The sequence below is a fragment of the Carcharodon carcharias genome, chromosome 18 (assembly GCF_017639515.1).
Source record: "Carcharodon carcharias isolate sCarCar2 chromosome 18, sCarCar2.pri, whole genome shotgun sequence".
Taxonomy (NCBI): domain Eukaryota; kingdom Metazoa; phylum Chordata; class Chondrichthyes; order Lamniformes; family Lamnidae; genus Carcharodon; species Carcharodon carcharias.
The window spans coordinates 51128338-51148194 of NC_054484.1; the positions used below are offsets into that span (position 1 = coordinate 51128338).

The following is a 19857-nucleotide window of genomic DNA, read 5'->3' on the forward strand; positions in this document are numbered from 1 at the left end:
TGATTCAGTTTTATTTTTTACTTTTGATTTCTAAGACTGATTTTGAAAGCTCAGTTCTTGAGATTGATTTTGGCCTTCTCTTTTGTCTCATCGACATGCTGCCCATTCGTGCCATCATTTGAAAACATGATGTCAGATTCCACATGTGGACTAACCACACGCAGCTCCACCTCACCACTACCTCTTTTGATCCCCTCCATCACATCTGATGGGGAGCATCACACCTATGTGCAGACTTTAAAGTTAATCTCTGAGAATATGTGGCAATTAAGCCTCTAATCGTCCTTTACAGAAACATCAAGGAAACGGTTCGTTGATGCCTTCTTTTGCACAAAAACATAGATTGCAGCTCTGGTGGCAGTAAGGGACAAAGTAGTCAGTACATTGTGTTTCAGAGTCTGGTGGCTGGAATGCAGTCTGCTGATTGTTAAGGCTTTCAAGGATCTCTTAGATGAGCCAGTCTTCTAATAAGTCTGAACACAGACTCTAAGTGCGGTGGAATGGTGACAGGTGGAACAGACCAATCTGAGACGACAGTCTCTCAGGGCACATCCTTTATCCTAAGAGCCAGCTTACATGAACGAAGAACCAAATCAACCAAATTAACCTTTCATTGTATAGGAGAGGACAACCACCTCTTGTAACACTGGTGCCCAAGTTACACCTCAAGTAGAAGAAAGCATGGCATGTTTAGCCACTCAGAGAAAGCACAGTGTCAGGAAAGAGTAGATTGCCTTCTGTTTATTTTGAATTTTGTGGCGTTAAAACAGAATATGACCTTATGTTAAGCTTTCATGGTGATTGGTATCACACAGGAAAAAAATGCCCTTGTTGACTTTTTAATCACGTGATTATTATTGACATTGAAGTCTGATGTGGTACCATGTTCTAGGATGGGTACTGGATTGAAGGATTAGTTGTTTATTTGATGATGGTTTAGAAGGCTGTGGTAACAAAGATGGAAGTTGCTAAACAGAAGCGAAGGCTTTAGTAATCAGTTACAGTCTCATGCCCTTTTTATGAATCCTTTGAGTGGCAAATGATCATGCTGATGCTCTCCAAAGCAGGTGGAGGCATCCATAAGACAAGACCTTTGTGGATGGTGAAGTCACATGAGCCGGAACACACTGTAGAGATACTCCAGGCATATCAAGACAGTGCAAGCACCTCTTTTAGATTGTAATGGTGCTCTTGATAACTCAGTATAGTGCTATACTGCTGCTCTTTGCACCGCTCTGGCTGGAGTCAACCATGGGATTAAGGATGCGTTTTGCCACCCAGAAACCATGCTGAGTGATTCTCCCCTTTGATGAGCTTTGAGAAGGTAGAATTCAAAAGAATGAATATCTCGCGGGAAATTGCATCAAATCACATTGACCTGCAGGATCATTTGCATGTTGTCACACCAAAATTTGTACATTCAAGGAGTGGAAGCATTTTTAATTGGCAAAATTAAGGTAATTCACTAGGAGTTTGCAATGCCATTTATTGGACCCTGAAGCTTGGGACAGCCAGCAGCTCCATGAAACTTGGAAGACCCTATCTCAGTGCTCCCTTGCTGTGTTGCCAAAAAGGATGAATTTCCCAATTCTTCTGAAAAGTTTACTCATCACCTGATAAAAGAAATGGTTTGGATAAGGATGATTGTCAACAAAAAAGTAGATGCCAAATGGAACATCTTTAACAAATAATGTTCAGCATGAAACACAAGTATGTATCTAAGATCGGCAAGTTCAGACTAAAAATGTGATACTAAATGGATTACGAAGCAAATGAAAAAGTGAAATGAAGATAAAAAACAATATCCACAAATCATATTGAGAGAAAGGAGAAGGGACTCATTGGATGAATATAGGAAAATACAAAACAGGTTGAAAGGGTGATCAGAGGCGATTTTGAGAGATCTAAAACAAAAACATATCTGCAGAGGTAAAACTTAAACAAAAAAAAATTCCCTCACCAGCACCATGGCAAAGGGAAGAGTGTGAGAACGTTTAAAAGATGCAAATAGTTTGAAACTGACTATAAGCACAGAAGATTAAACATTCTGAATGATTACTTCTTCAAAGTGAATGAAAATACATCCCCATAAAAGAGTAACAAGGAAAAATTCAGAAATTTGATATAAAGGTGATGTAATTTCTAGACATATGTATAGAATTATATAGAAGGAGGCCATTCAGCCATCATGCCTGTGCTGGCTCTTTGAAAGAGCTATCTAGTTAGTCCCAGTCCCCTGCTCTTTCTCTGCAGGTTGTAAATTTCCCTTTTGTGGCATATGTATTAAAAGTGAGTGACAAAACAGATAGGGGCAAGTAATAACCGATTCATTTGACTTCAGTTCTATGTAAAATAACAAAATTGATTATCAAGAATAAACTTAAGAGCAGAATTTTCCCGTTGGCATGTGGGGGCGGGACCCGCACACCGATGTGTAAATTGACAGGCGGTGACATCACCGTGCACCATCTTGATATCCGATGCGTGCCTGCCATTAATTAATGGGCCACATAAGGCCCTTGAGGCACCAATTGACAGCGCTTTTTCGGCACCCATGCGATCTTTGGGTTGTCACATGGGCGTAACAGGCAGGCGGGTAGGACATATTTGTATAAACCTCATCCACAGGCGGGATAAGAGAGCTCACTGGGGTCGCGAGTGTTCTCTGTCAAATATTTAATTTGCAAAGTTACTGATACAAGCCTGTGCGAGCTGCAATACTTCAAACCGCATACCAGCTGCTTGGTCTGGACTCTCAACCTTCAGGTCAGCACTCTGCAGTGAGGAATCTTTTTTGGGCCTGCAGATTTCAAGAAGCTTTCCCTTAGCCTGGGAATGGGAGCTGAACACTCCACTGGAGGCACCTCCTCTGAGGAGGAAGGGAGGGCTAGAAGGGGGAGAATGCCAGAAGTGCACATTCAGCCTCCAGGGGAGCCACCTATGGAAGGAGAGGCACAGCCGCAAGGGGTGCAGGGCCAAGAGGTAGTCCAAGCCAGAAAGGGATGCAGAAGACGCCACTATCTTGCTGCCAGGGTATACAGGCAGTGAAGCAGCTACTTCAATATATCCGAGGTGCAGTGCTGAAGGACACTCTGCCTCTCAAGGGAGACAGTCAACTATATCTAGTCAGATGTACCTTGCACAGACTTGTAGAATCTGCATCCTGCATCATACATTATCTGCACATTCATGGAGGAGAAGCCCTTCCTGATGAGGTAGGCACCAGCAAGTGTCCAGGGTGCAATAAGCTGCTCACATGTGGCCATCAAGGCGCCAGCAGGTGAGTCCAGTGCCTTCGTCAACAGGAAGGGCTTCCACTCCATGAACGTGCAGATGGTGTATGAGCACAGGATGCTGATTCAACAAGTCTGCAGGTACCCAGGCAGCTCCCATGACACCTACATCCTCAGACATTCCCAGGTGCCAGGGCTCTTCAGTGCTCCAGCCTGGTTGGATGGATGGCTGCTGGGTGACAAGGGCTATCCCCTCAGAAGGTGGCTCAGGACACCTCTCTGCCATCTAAGAACAGAGGCTGAGCAGCGGTACAATAGGAGCCACGCCTTCACAAGGACTGTGGTGGAGAGAGCCATCGGTCTTCTCAAAATGTGCTTCCGATGCCTGGACCGCTAAGGGGGTGCACTCCAGTAGCGCCCCCCCAGATCGTGTGTCGCTGATAGTGGTTGCATGCTGCACTCTACACAATCTTGCACTGGAAGGGGGGAATGCTGTGGATGATGAAGATGTAGACGCAGTGGCTGTGGCTGCACATGATGAGCCCAGCAGTGAGACCGAGGATAAGCATGCACAGGGAAATGCTGAGGGGGTTGACGCTGACCTGGGCTTACTCCAGGGAGGCAGGGACACCCGGGAGGCTTTAACCCAATGAACACTCAGCTAGCACATCAAATATGGACCTCCAGGACAAGCCTGGGCTGCAGGCTCCATACTCGACACCTGAGTGCAAAATCTGCCTGGATAGGAACATTAACTAAGGGCCTTGCCAATAAAGCTGAATGTCCCATAAATCGCTCATAACACTATTGGTAACCATCCCCCTCCAGAAGAAAAAAGGCATCCTCAGCTATGGTGATATGTTTGAATTTAATGGTATAACAAAAGGAACTTAAGAGAACAAAATGACAAAGGTGTTCAACATCACACCAACTCATAAAGTCCTTATTGTGGGCCAACACAAAAGCACCAGTGATAAACCCCTGGTGTGCCTAAGGTGCCTTATGTTTACATTTTCGGGTGCTACTTCACCCCCTCATTTGGACTGGCATTTGAGACAGCCTGCTCACTCTGCTGTCCTGTTGGCGTCTATAACCTTGGTGGCCATCCTCTGGCCCGTGGCCTGTGCTAGCTCTGCCTGGGAGGGAGCTGCCAGTTCCAGAGCTGGTAACTCCCCTGTCGTCACAGTCTCATCGGATGCAATGGACACTGGCAGAGGGGGGGGAGGAGCTGCTGCCCTCATCCGGAGTGCCCTGAGAGGAGTCCACAGACATGAAAGGCAGCTGCTGCGCCAACGTGAGGTTGGTTCGGTCCTCCCTGCTCACCGTGGATGAATGAGCACCGAGCTGGGAAACTTGGTGTCCAGACCATCTCCCATACTGACACTGACCCAATGTGAGGGCTGGCTGTTCCGAGCATATCCCCAGGAAGCTTTGATTGGTCTTCTGGAGGAGCCTCTCCACAAGAGTCACCACTATATCCATGGAGGACGCATGGCACTTGGCCGTGAGGCTCATTGCTTTGGCGATGGTCCGTGTCGACTTCTCCACCATGGACACCAAGCCAAGCAAAGCCTTATGTATCTCCACCCAATGCCCCCACACACCCTGCAGCATTTCCTCCATTTGCTGCATCACAGATGACTCCAGAGGCACATCATCAGGCACCAAATGAGCATGTGCCTGCTCCCCTGCAGTCCTCCGACTGTTGGTGCCATGGCCAATCTTTGTCTCTGCCAGCTCCTCCAGCGACTGTGAAGTGCCCTCACCACTGTGCCCCGGGAAACCAGCCGATGATCTAATTCCCACTGAGGTGCTAGTATCTGCGCTGGTGCCTGCCTGGCAGATATGGTCTGATGCTGGTGAGACTTCAGGCCCCTCAGCTGTGAGAGGGGGCCTCTGCTGCTCCTCCTCCCGGCCCTACTCTGTTGATGCTGGAAGGGAAAACAAGGACATTTGATTTGTTAATGTGGAGACAATGTCAATGTGCATCCCTGTCCCCTGGATCATTTTGCGCTCATCCTTCAATAAGCAATGGTCAAGCCATGTTGCAAACTTCAATCACTGAACATTCAGCACTGCCATGACTATTGGGAGAACAATGGTGACCTCAGTGCTGGGCTAACATACCTGTCCATGGCACCCTAGCCTCATTGACACTGGTGGACCTGGGCGCATGGTGCCTCTCCAGATCTAGGTCCTCCTGCTCGAACCGGCTAAGCATCGCTACCTGGGCCAGCCCTCCACCAGTCCTCACCTGCTCGGCGACATTATGTGAATTCCTCTCCTGAGAAGGAGAGAAGAGCATTGATTCGTGCAACTTGTACCTAGACTCTCTTTGCGAACGGCCCACCCCAATCAGAGTGGGACATTGCAGGGCTCTAGTGTCTCTTCACCCCGCTGCTGCTCACACAAAGATGCCACGCCTGGCCCCCGCCCCCACCCCCCCACCCGGCCAAATGCTGCCTACATCACGTTAGGCACCACATGGTCTAACCTTCCATAGTGAGGAGGCACAAGCATGTGGCGCACAGAGGCCAGCAGGTCGATCAGTGCCACGCCACCTTGAAGCTCCCCTCCCAGCATGTCATCACTTTGACTTTGACATGTCCTGCAGTTTCAGCACTGCGTCTAGATGCAGATCCTCCAGGTTGCCCCCAAAAACAGTAATGTGGGTCTTAGTGTACCACATGCTGTGGGCACAGAACCCATCTCATCACCACCCTTTCAGGGTGACCTAGGCAGGGGCGATACCTGCTGGCCCACCCAGCAAAGGACACATACCGTCAATGATTCAATGCAGTCGCTACAATCAGACTTGGCGAGGCGGTGGCTGGGCGGGGAGGTGGGGGCTGCGCCAAGGGGAAAGCCTACCTGCTGGGTTGTGACCAATGCCAACATGGTACTCACCCTTCCTGAGTGCAAGAGGTCGTTGAAGTGCTTGCGGCACTGGATCCACGTCATGGGAGCTCATGATCTCCACCACCTCTACCCAGGCAGATTTGGTCATGTGGGGGGGCCTCCTTCCTCCCGTCCTGGGGTAACTCCCCCCGTGCTGCCACTTCCTCGAGAAGGGCAGCAAGACAATCATTCAAAAAACGAGAGGCACAGTGAACCCCTGCCCTACCCTCCTGCCTGGCCTACTCACCAGCAGCACTGTGGGGAGCCCTTCCAGTAGCCATGTATGTCAGCCTTTGAGAGGCTGCAGCAACTTTTTAAAACAGGCTGCCGGGTCGCCATTGGATCCGGTGGTCATTGCAGTCCTGCCACCATTTGTTCACTCCCGCTGTCCTCAGGAGTTGCGATTCACGCTGGGTGGGCCTTAATTGGCCCGCCCGCGGAAAATGGCAGTGTGGATCCGATCGTAGGCAGCGATTGGGACCGTGCCCACTCCCACTTTGCCCACCCGCCGGTCAGAAAATTCTGCCCTAAGGGTTGTTTGTGTGACAATAGTGGGCAACATTGCTTTAGGGGGTCCCGGAGCTTAGAATTCTGGAGATGTTCAGATGCAGTTAGTTTTAATCTATATCCATTCTATTTCTTTAAGTTTTTATTTGAACTGGTGGTCAATGGCTGCCCGGTTTTGTTTCATCAGATGGGAGGTAGGAAAGATAACCTTGATAAAGTGTTTAACACAGCTTATGGAGACAATTCATTGCACCAGCTGATGGACCATACCCCATATAAATGCATCTCCAGGACACCAGAAGGATTACTCTAAAATGTGAGGGTACCTTCATTAGATCGAGGCATTCTGTCAACATCTCTTGTTCAACCTTGTAATGATCAGAGTTGCCTCAATGATCAGGATAAACAAGATTCTCAAAATTACCCAGTGATAACTAATTTAATTTCTGCTACATCTAACTTGGCTAGAAGGTAGTCATGTTCCGCAAAAAGGATTATTTTCAGAATACCACATTTTATAAAGTTCTTACAATTAAATTTGAAAGTTTCAAAGATCACATTATACTTGCACAATTCTATTTCATACAGTGTCAGGATCTCAGTTAAAATAATTTTGCTGATGTTAAAAGATGGAGAAAATGTTAATGTACCAAAATGAATTAGTTCAACAGATAAGTGGATCAAGTAGAACTGTTTTGAGTAAAATTAATTAATCCAGCTCCATTACATGCTATAGTTTTAAATAGAAATTGTTTCCCTTTTTAAAAGGTATAACTTCTTCAGTCACTGGTCAAGGTTTTCTGTCCCCTCCCCCACATCCTGTGATTGTGGCATATTTTTGGCATCAGGATTTCCAACTGCCCTGAAAATGTACCCCTGACCACAGCCATATTTTCAGCCCTGGAGCAATTAACAGTGGGGAGCTCAAGAGTTTGGTTGTATGGCAGTGGAGGCTGGCTGCAGCAGGCCTTGGGAGTCTGCCAGAGTGAAGAGAATGTGGCTGGCACAATGTCCATTTACCAAAATGACCTTCTTTACAGGATCTCACTAGCTGATGGGTATGTGCAAGGACATGCTCTGAAAACGTCTGCACAGATTCCTCTTCCAGTTCTGCTCCAGTTACCCCTCTGGAAAACTCTGAACACTGGACACCAGGACCCAATAGGAGCCACCTGCATCTAGCATTCTGGTAGTGCAAACGGCAGGAAATGTGGTTGCATGGCTTTAGTGTTTTGCTCAATGAACCAGCCAGTGGAAATTAGCAGGGAGGCAGGGATACAGAAAACATGTCTTCAATTTGTTTTTCACCTCTGCCGAGCCCAGACCTGATAAAGGACTAGTCGCCTGGAGGGAAGGAGAAGAGCTCAGGCCATCATCTCCAACTTTTTGCTGAAATGTATGTTTCATTTTTATTTTTGCTTCAACAATTGGCATTCTGAAATGTGTACTTAGCAGCCTTCAAGTATGGTTTACTTTATGAAATTACATTTTATACTTATTACCATGTTTTTTTGCCATTATATAACATTTCTTTTATGAAAAAAGCCACAATTGTAAAACACATTACATTCCGTCAGTTCAAAATAGTTAATTTTCAGAGATTTGTTAGCAAGAAAGCGCAATAGCTGGTCTATAATTAATGAAATGGTGTATAACATCTAGATACAATGTGACCTTTGCATCCCCTGAACTGTTGTGCAACAAACATTTCTAAATGGCAACTAAGTAAGAAGAATTATAATAGAAACTTTGTACACAACTTGTTTTTCAGCACAATGACACCCAAGAAGACTGGAAAGTTAAAGCTATTCTGGAAGGGAAGGACTTCTTTGGCCCATCAATGCTGTACATACGGGCTTGTGAAACATCAATGTACCCATTAATGTTCAAACCAAATTTTGAGTGTGTGACTATGGTAGGTGATTGTTTTTCTATATTGTATTGCTGAATCCCTGATAGGCTGTTGATGGTAGATCATTGCCAGTGTAAAATCAGTCCTCCCATAATGGCCTTTAATATTCTATGTTTGAATTAATAATCAAGGGGAATCATTGTGGGGGTTACTGCAGGTGATAGGAAGTAGACTATTAAGACACTTGAATTTTCATTGATCGTATTCAAGGTTTATACAACTGAAATATGGGCTACTGTTGACAAACGGGGAAGAAGTAACATCTGGCCTATAGTTGAGGATGTAGATGTAGCTTAACAGAAAAATGTGACATTTCTTTTAATTGCTGAATATAGCTGAAATAATGTGCTGGCAACTACATGAATTGAACTTGAGTATTGCTGAAAAAAGACATGCCATTGAAGCTTTTCATCCTTTCATCAGATGTAGGCATCACTGGCAAGGCCAGTGTTTGTTCCTATCCTTAATTGCCCTTGAACTGAGTGGCTTGCTAGGTCATTTCAGAGGCCAGTTAAAAGTCAATCACATTGCTGTGGGTCTGGAGTCACATATAGGCCAGACCAACTAAGGAGGGCAAATTTCCCTCTCTAAAAGATATTAGTGAGCCAGATAGGTTTTTACAACAATTGATGGTAGTTTCATGGTCACCATTACTAAGACCAGCTTTATATTCCATATTTTATTAATTGATTTTTAAAAATTCCACCAGATGCATCGGTTGGATTTGAGTCTGTGTCCCCAGAGCATTACCCTGGGCCTTTGGATTACTAGCCCAGTGACATTACCACTACACCACCATCTTCCCACCTTGCACTCATCGCAACAAACACAAGAATGCCAAATTTCAAAGGGAACAACATTTTACACTGGTTGAGAAAAGGGTGCTGATTGGTTGGCAAGTTGACTCTGGTTGAGGCATTGCCATGGAGAGTGCACCAGGGAACTATTGCCCCTCATGCTTTTGTTTAGTTCAATTTTGAATTAAACAAAAGCATGGGGGACAATTATTCCCTGGTGCATTCTGCATTGCACTGCCTTGACCAATCAGAGTCAATTTGCCAACCAATCAGCACCCTATTCTCATGCAGTATAAATTGTTGCTCACTTTGAAATTTGGCATTCTTGCATCTGTCCTGATGAGTGAGTGTAAGAGGAAAAGCATACACATGATTGAATTGATTCAAGGAGGACATTGAAAACAGAGACATTGCAATGTTCAGGACTGTGTTTTTGTGGTTTTTATCATTGCACTAGTTTTGACAAAAAAATGAGAAGAGTGTGGCAACACTGCAATGCTACTCTCAGTTAATGTAATGGGGATCATTTTCATTATACATGTAAATCAGGCAAGTGATAGAATGTTACATGTCAAGAATGTTACATCTCTACAATTTTCATGGTCAGCCCTAATTTCACAGATTGGCAACCTGACAGCACAAAATCCATCTCCATTGAGCAGTTCCCAATTAGGGGAGCATTCCCATGTACATTCTTATCCCTGATTGTAACTTGGGGCAGGAGCGATGAGGCATTGGTCAGAGCAGGTTGCAAATCACCCAGATCTTGGCAGGATGAGGCATGAAGAATTTTATTTCCCTGGTCTCATCTGCCCAGAACTCATCAGTCTCTTATCCAAAATCAATGGGAAGCAGCAGCTGGCTGGGGGATGAGATGCAATATTGAGCAGGAGGAAGCCTATCACCATGGACTAGCACTTCAATAAGTGAGTGGCTGGGTGTGAGTTCAGGAGGGTTTCATGTTTGGAGAAGGGGGGTTTTGGTGGGGACCAGAAAACATGGAGATTATAAATCTTCCCTGTGGGACTGGAGGAGCACCAGTTAAAACCTCACCCTGGTCGGTTTGATGAGAAAGGCTTCACTGCACAAGGCTCTGGTTTAAAAAAAATCAACCTAGCTCCACTGATGTCATCAGAGTCTGATCCATCTATTTGCTGAAGGGCCCTGCAGTTTCTGGCAAGTTTCCCTCTTGGCTACTCAGCAGATTAAGCTAGGAACTACAGGAAGACTGCAGGCCCTCAGCATGCCTCCATACAAATGCAGGTGAAAATAGAAATGTGAGAACAGAAACGTAGGAGGCTAGTCAGCCCTTCAAGCCTGTTTAGGTTTTGAAATGCAAGCATTACTACATGTCCTATCTGGCTTGCCATAGTCATATGACCTCTACCATTAGGGAAGAAGTGGAGGCAGCCATCATACATCCAGTTCAATAAAGACATTAGACCAGAAAGAGTCATTGAGCTTGTAACATGGTGTTAGAAGTGGAGCTGAGATAGAATTTTGGGAATCTGGAAAAGTTGGACAGAAGCCACAGCTCTTAAAAAAGGAACACAGAAATGTTCAAACCTGCTAAAAACTGCTGAAAAAAGCCCCTGACAAAGTAAAGTAAACACAAACCAAAGGCTGCAAGTAAAACACTGGGTGGGTCAAAATGGCTGCAAATTTTCCTCTCCCCGTTCCTGTAGAAATGAAAGGAGAGATGTGGCAATAGCAAGACTATGAGATTGCGACAGATTAACAAGCCGGAGCCGATATGATTGCAACACTTTTAATACTGCTGAGGAGAGACTGCTATCAATTTTTTTCTCCCTAAATCTAGCTGATGAACAGAAAAAATATTTGACAAAGATTTTGAAAGCCTTGAAGGCATGTTTTGAAGCCCAAGTGAACGTAACTTATAAATGGTATGTGTTCAACATTAGGGCTCAAGGTGAAAGAGGGGTCCATTGATCAGTGTGTGAGTGCAGTAACACAGCTTGCAGAATAATGTGAATTCAGGCAACTAAAAGATAATCTTATTAAAGATAGAATGCTCTTAGGCATAAAACCCTGCAGTGAGAGCGAGTCTACTGAGAAAGGAGAAACTTACTCTCAAGAAAGCAATTGAAGTGTGCAGAGCTTATAATATTCAGCACATGTATAGCAGAGTAGACCAGGAGATACTTTATGCTGAGAGACACTCCAGGCTGAAAGAGCAGAGCAATCACAGACAAAGGGCAGGATGCAAATACTGCTGAGGACATCATACAAAGGAAAAGAAGGATTGTCTATCATGGGAAAAGCAATGTTTTAACTGCAAGAAGCTGAATCATTTCGTACACAAGCATTTGCCTAGAAAGAAGTAAAACAATACTGTACAGATGGCTACTGGAGCGATATCAGCAGAGGAGTCTGATAAAGTACTCCACACCACACAACAGGTTGGTTCCGTCATGTCTATAGGTGATAAATGGTTTGTGACTGTTAGAATGATGGCCACAGAAGGAGAGCATCAAGTGAACAAGAAGTGTCAGATAGACACTGGTGCATCATGCAACATCATGACCTTCACAGACCTGTGCAAAGTGGCTCAACACAGCAATCCAAACATAAAGTCCTCTAAACTATGGTTGAGGCTAAATGAAGGCACAATACTTATACCGAGAGGATTAATTAGCCTGAGAGCCCAATGCAGTGGCAAGAATGAAGATCTGGAGTTTCGGATCATAACGGCCACTCACCTCAGCTGGAGCAAATCTAAAGCTTGGACTGGTAACCCTAAACGTGCCAACAGAGATTTACAACATGTTGCAACACACACAACTATTGGCTGCTGAACAGATCTTAGAGGAGCACAAAGACGTATTTACAGGGTTTGGATGTCTACCTGGAGAATATCACCTTGAAGTTGATGAGAGTGTAAGACCAATTCAGCATCAGCTGAGAAGAGTTGCAGCTGCCCTCGAATCCAGCCTAAAAAACAAGATAAAAGAGCTGGAAAAGAAGCGAGTAATCAAGAAAGTGACAACTCCTACAGACTGGATTAGCAGTGAAACATCCGCGAATGTGCTTACACTGAAAAGATCTAAATAAAGCACTGAAGAGATCTCAACCCCATTGCCAACCATCGAAGGAATTTTGCCACAACTTACCAAGGCAAAGATCTTTACCACCCTCGATGCATTTGCATCCAGAGCGTGAAGGCAAACTGAAAGATGCTACACTCAGATTGGAAGAGTGTCTGGCTATTGTTTTTGCTTGTGAACATTTTCATCAATACCTGCTTGGAAGAGACAAAGTAATAATGGAGTCTGACCACATGCCACTTCAAAGCATTTTCTTCAAACAACTACTATCTGCTCCAAAGCTTCTGCAAAGAATGTTAGTTCATTTGCAGATATCACCTGAATCTGACATACAAGCAAGGAAAACAGATGTATATTACTGACATGCTGTTGAGAGCAGCACTCCCCATGAAGAAAGTTGAGGATGCTACAACAGAAGTCAACAACCCAGCAGAGACATTGAATCTGACAGACAAGCGCCATGCTCAAATCAAGTGAACTATCCAAAAAGTTGCAACTCTCCAATTGCTGCAAGAAGTAGTGATGATAGGATGGCCTGAGAGCATCAAATGTGGTAAAAAGAGCATATAGAGCATTACTGAGATGAAGCCACAGCCCAAGATGGCACCTTGTACAAAGGAAATAGAATCATCATCTCTAAGGAGATGAGGGGAGAGATGCTGAAGCACATCCATGCAAACCATCAAGGAATTGAATCAAGTCTGAGGAAGGCTCTACTAGTCAAACATGAGGAATGAAATTAAGACCACATCAGTCAGTGAGGTGCTTGTAATGAGTACCTAGCTAAACAAGCTAGAGAACCATTGATGACGTATGACATCGCAGACTTGGATGAAGCTTGGAGTAGACTTCTTCACTTTAGCAGGAACTGATTATCTTGCTACTGTAGACTACTATTCTGCCCACTGGGAATTAGGCCAGCTGACTTCAACAATGACAGGTGTCATGAAGCTATTAATGTATAGAACATTTTGGAAAATATTTTTCTTTTAAAATAGAAGTTTGGTCTGCGGGCGTGTCTAATTGGATTAAAGCCAACTAGTCTGGGTGCTTTGATATGTGCTAGTTTGAGATGTAAACAGAGAAGTAGATTGCATTTGCATTTTTTTGAATAGAACATTCAAGAAGTGCAGTGAAAACTTGACACTTTTCTAACAGCTATCAAGCAATATGTTTATATTACTAATAAAATTATATTACTAATAAAATTGGCATTATGAAAGGGATTTCATTGTTAAATGGTGAAGTTCAAAGAGGTTGTTAATACATTGAGAATTAACATTCAATGGGGTTGGTAGGTATTACATCAGTAGTTTTCAGGTGTACAGGCAGAAGCAATGTAAGATCAAAAGGCAGCTGCAAGCCTCCAACTGGCTCCACAATGAAAGTAACCTTGTTTTGAATTCGTAAGATGAAAATGCTTTGCCTGGTGTTTTGGTTAAGTCTATGGGTTGCTGTTGCTTTAATAGAGATTAGTTTGGGAATTTGTTAAAAGTTATGACAGTAGTAATTTGTAGCCATATGTACATATATTTTAGCCTGTGTAAATTAATAAAATGTTTCATTTAGTTAATGTATAACCTCGAGAACTAGTGGTCTGATTCCTGAGTTTAGAGTCGCATCTCAGACACAACACTTAAAATTATTGATTATGACGGTTGTTTAAAGATTCCCTCTGTGATTTTTAATTAACTCCACTTTACCAACGGCATTGGTCATAACAACTGGGGGCTCATTCAGGATAAATTATATTTCTAATTCCTCGATTGGTTAGGAATTGGTGAATCGTAAAGCTTATGAGTACGAGAGGCTCTTTGAATTCAGGAGTTGGTGAGGTATTTTAGAGGTGGTGAGACTGCAAGATGGCTTTAGCAATTGCTAAGACTCGCCTGGGAGTTGAGGACATAACTCTCAGTGCATTGGAGAAAATAACCAAAAGTAAGTTAACAGAGTTAAATTACAATTGGGTTACTTGCAGGAGCTAGGAAATCTGATATAGTTAAAAGTATAGCATAGCATCTACAGTTGGAAGTGAAACCTGACGTTAGTGAGTCACAGCTGGAGGTAGTGAGACTTCAGTTGCAAATGAAAAAGCTTGAATTAGAAGCAAAGGACAGAGAAATGGCTTTTAAAAGGGAATTAGAAATTGCAAAGATGGAGAAGGAGAAAAGAGGAAGAGAGAGAGAGAGAATTCCAACTGAAAATATTGACAGTTAGAAAAGAGACTTCAATAGTCGAGGAAGGATTTGTCTCTAGAGTAGAACCCAGTGGGGATATGTTTAAATTTGTACTAGCTCTTCCAAAGTTTGAGAAAACAGATATTGAAGCATTCTTTATTTTATTTGAGAAGCTAGCTAAACAGATGAAATGGCCACAGGAAAACTGGACAGTATTATTACAATCTAAGTTATTAGGTAGAGGGCTTGAGGTATATGCTTCGCTCTCAGAAGAAATGTCGGTGAATAAAGATGTGGTGAGAAAAGCTATTTTGAGTGCATATGTGTTGGTTCCTGAAGCATGCAGGCAGAAATTTAGGAATTTGAGAAAATAGCCTGGGCAAACTTATACTTATTTTGAAAGAGTAAGATAAAGTAATTTTGACCAGTGGATACAGGCGTTAAAAATAGAGGCAACATATGCAGCTCTTAGGGAAGTCATTCTTTTGGAAGAATTTAAAGATTCAATCCCTTTAGTATTGAGTACTCGTGGAGCAACAGAGGGTTGATTCTGTAAGACAAGCAGCAGAGATAGCTGATGATTGAGTTAGTTTATAGAACGAAACCTTTTTTCTGCCACCCTTTCAAATTGGAAAAGGATAAAAAAGTGGGAAGCTGAAAGGAAGGCAGGTAACAGGGACGAGAAGGAGTAGCTGGAAGTTCCCAGGAAGTTTTTTCTCAGAATGAAAAGGAAGGTGCTGAAGGTAGAAGTGACATTCAAAAATTTAGGTGTTTTCATTGCAATAAAGTGGGGCACACAAAGTCAATGTGTTGGAGGTTGCAGGAAAAATCTGTAGGAATTATTGGGGTACAGAAAAGCTCTGGAAGTAAAAGTACCGTGGGTGCTGACGTTCAGGCACAGGAGAAACCAGTGGTTTGTGTACAGGTGAAACAGGGAGGATCAGTGAAAGATAAAGAAGTATTTCAGGTTTTTGCCAGGTATTTTTGTTTTTGTAAAGAAGTGAGAATGTGTTTACAGTTTACTCAAGAGAATTATGGGAAGCAGGTCACAGAAATGTTTAAAGATAAAGATATGTGAAAGAAAAGCCTTTCTAAGTGTACAGGGTGAAGTAGGTAAAGATGTTAAAATATTAAGAGACACAGGGGCCAGTCAATCCTTAATGTTGTGGGATAGTGATATTTGTTGTTCAGAGGGAGTGTTGCAGGAGAAGGTAATAATAAGTGGGGTTCGTGGAAATGCTAAATTTATTCCGTTGTGGAAGGTAAATTTAAAGAGCAGATGAAAGACTGGTGACGTTATAGTTGGAGTGGTGGAAAAATTGCCCATTGCAGGGGTTCAATTTATTCTGGGTAATGATATAGCTGGATCACAAATGTGGGTGAAGCCTATGGTAGTTGAACAACCTGTAGAAGTGTTTTTAACAGAAGTACTGCAGAAGGAACACCTGGATTGTTTCCTGAATGTGTTGTAACAAGATCAAAAGCCCATAGGGAAGAACAAAATAAACAAGGTAAGCAGGCAGTTTAAAGTCAAGAAGAAGGTGTTGAAATCCAATTAGCTGGCGCTGTAGTTGATAACATTGTTCAGGAGGAAGGAATGCAGGATAGTTCTGTTGAAATGTTTAACTCAAAGAGATTAGTGGAGTTACAGAAAAATGATTTGCAATTTAAACAGTTATATCAGAAAGCTTATTCAGAAGCCAAAGCAAAATGTATTCCAGTATTTTATTATCTTCGAGGGAATATATTAATGAGAAAATGATGATCGGATTATGTCTCAGCAAATGAAAGCTGGAGGGAGGTGCATTAGATTGTTTTCTATTGGAATGAAGAAATGAGATTCTGAGGATTGCTCATGAAATTCCAATGGGGGGACATTTAGGAATTAGGAAAACACAGGAAAAGATACAGAGGTTTTTTTTTTGGCCAGGATTGCAAAGGGATGTAGTCAAATTCTGTAGAACCTGTCATATATGTCAAGTAACAGGAAAATCACAGCAAGTTAGCAAGTGAAAGCAGATAAGAAGGCTAAAATTCGAAGTTCTGTTTCTGGAGAGAATATATTAGTTTTGTTACCAGTTCTAGGGGATTCATTAAATGCAAGATTTAGTGGACCTTACAGGATTGAAAAGAAATTGAGTGAAGTAAATTATTTAATAAACAGATAGAAGAAAGAAGCAGAGGGTGTGTCAAGTAACTATGCTTAAAAAGGTCTTTGAAAGGGAAGAGGGACAAAAAGAAGTGTTAGTGATGGTGGATGATGAGAAAGAGGTAGAAGTACAGGACTCTGGAATTGATTTTTCTCTAATCAGATTGGATAACGAGGGGGTGCTTGAAAATTTAAATGAAATACTAAGTTACCTTCCAAGCAAGTGTCAAGGTGATTTGGAAAAGCTATTGCAGTCACACAAACCTATTTGTGGAAATAAGTTGGGAAAGGCACATTTAGCTTTCCATGATGTATATATTGAAATATCATCTTCAATAAGGCAACAATCTTATAGATTAAATCCAGCAAAGTTATCAGAAGTACAAAAAGAAATTGATTTCATGCTTCAAAATGACATCATTGAGTTTAGTTGCAATAACTGGAGCTCGCCTGTTGTACTGGTACCGAAACCGAATGGAACACACAGACTATGTGTGGACTATTGAAAAGAGATTGTGGTGACAAAAGTGGATTCATATCCTATAACATGGTTAGAGAATTGCATACAGAAAGCGGGACATTCAAAATTTATCACAAATGTTGGCTTGCTAAAAGTATATTGGCAAGTACTATTGTTGGAGAGAGTAAAGGAGATATCGGCTTTTGTAATGCCAAGTGAACTATATCAGTTTAAAATCATGCCATTTGATATGAAGAATGCATTTGCAACATTTCAAAGACTGACAAACAAAGTAATTGTGGGCCTAAGCAAATGTGCAGTTTATATTGATGATCTAAATGTTTTCAGTCAGACCTGGGAGGGGCATTTACAGCATCTGGAGGAGTTATTTACTCGACTACAAGAAGATAATTTGGTGATGAACTTGGCTAAAAGTGAATTTGCAAAAGCGCAAGTTACGTGTCTAGGCCATATCATTGGCCATGGTAAGGTGGCTCTGAGAGATGCAAAAGTCAAGGCTATCGTGGATTTCCCAGTGCCTTCCAACAAAACAAGAAGTTTTGAGATTTCTGGGCATGAGTGGGTTTTACCAGAAATTTGTATCAAACTTTAGCAGTGTAGTTGCTCCACTGACTGAACTGTTAAAAAAGAACAAGAAGTTTCAACGCACACTGAACTGGAGTGATTTCTGTTCGTACCAAGGACTTGTGTGTGTGTGTGTATATATATATATATATATACATAGTTATATTAATGTATGCGTCTGGTAATGTAATAGTTTAATAAGTATAGGAGATGATGTGAGATGGGTTATTAAAATGAAGCCGTCTTTTAGAATTATGGCAGTTCATATTCTGATAAGGAGGGGGATGTCATAAAGCTATTAATGTATATAATATTTCGGAAAGTATTTTTCTTTTAAAATAGAGGTTTGGTCTGCGGGCGTGTCTAATTGGATTAAAACCAGTTAGCCTGGGTGCTTTGATATGTGCTAGTTTGAGATGTAAACAGAGAGGTAGAGCGCATTTGCATTTTTTTGAGTGGAGCATTCAAGAAGTGAGTTGAAAACTTGATACTTTTCTAACAGCTACCAAGCAATATGTTCATATTACTAATAAGATTGGTATTATGAAAGGGGTTTCATTGTTAAATGGTGAAGTTCAAAGAGGCTGTTGATACAATGAGAATTAACATTCAATGGGGCTGCTAGGCATTACTTCAGTGGTTTTGGGGTGTGCAGAGCATAGGCAATGTAAGATCAAAAGGCAGCTGGAAGCCTCCAACTGGCTCCAGTGAAAATAATCTCATTTTGAATTTGTAAGGTGAAAATGCTTTGCCTGGTGTTTTGGTTAAGTCTATGGGTTGCTGTTGCCTTAATAGAGATTAGTTTGGGAATTTATTAAAATTTATGATAGTAGTAATTTGTAGCCATGTATACATTTATTTTAACCAGTGTAAATTGATAAAATGTTTCATTTAATTAATGTAAAACCTTGAGAACTTGTGGTCTGACTCCTGAGTTTAGAGTCACATCTCAAATATAACACTTAAAATTATTGAGTATGACGGTTGTTTAAAGATTTTCTCTGTGATTTTTAAATAACTCCACTTTACCAACTGCATTAGTCATAACACAGGAAAGATAGTAGAGTGTTTGAAAGCATACTTCAGACATTACGGCATTCCAGACATGGTGATGAGTGACAATGGTCTTCAGTTCATGAGTGAGGAATTCAGCTGCTTCACAAAGGATTGGGTTATTCAACACTATAAATCATTTCTGCACTATCCCCAGTTGAATGGAAAGGCTGAGGTGGCAGTGTAAATCCCTAAAGGAATTGTCAAGAAATTGAACAAATCCAGCACAGATATATACAAGGCAATCCTTGAGTAGAGAAACACACTGACTGAAAGCAGGGAAAGTAGTCCAGTCCAAAGACTAATGTCACATTGCACCCAAACTAGTCTTCCAATAGCAAAGAAGCTACTGAAACTAGAAGTAGTAACAGGCATGAGTAAAAAGATCAAACTTGGCAGAAAGCCATATTTCATTTTGTCAGGACTGCCAAACTATTAGCAGAATTGAACATTGGACAGCTTATCAGGGTACAAACCTTCACTGCTCTCAACAGGAGTCAGCCCACATTGCAAGATAGGACATACATAGAGCAATTGTCACTTCCATTGTATGCAGTAGATGTGAATGACCAAATATACCGCACAACCATAAACATATATGAATAAGTAGAGAAGCTGGTCCTTCACTGCAGGCAGCTGGTCAGGAAGATGGGATCTCACCAGCTGTACAAAAGATAGAATGAACATCACTCCCAGAGGTCCACTGATCCCAACAATGGAAGTGGAACAACAACAACAGTTACCACAGCAACAACAAGTACCATGGGAATGACACTCCCTGGAGAAGGAACATCACCCAGTTGAACAACCAGTGACAACACGCATGCGTACCACTAAGAGACCCACATGATTTAATGACTGTGTGTGCAATGCATGTGCATAGACTGATGAGAATAATGAACAGTTTGTTAATGCATGAGAACAGTTGGGGTAGAGTGGGTGACTTGGGTAATTCACAATTACACTTGATAGTGCATGCAAAGTTGTCTTTTGTTCGGTAGGAAAACGGGGATGATTGGGT

General features: G+C 42.4%; 1 protein-coding gene across 1 annotated transcript in view; it reads left to right on the forward strand.

Annotated features, from left to right (window-relative positions):
• The window catches only part of LOC121290452 (cilia- and flagella-associated protein 47-like), a 661534-nt gene that overhangs the window by 408817 nt on the left and 232860 nt on the right, over nt 1-19857 (forward strand). Inside the window, 1 exon segment of the mRNA XM_041210889.1 lies at nt 8410-8553. Coding sequence (XP_041066823.1) covers nt 8410-8553 — 144 coding nt within the window.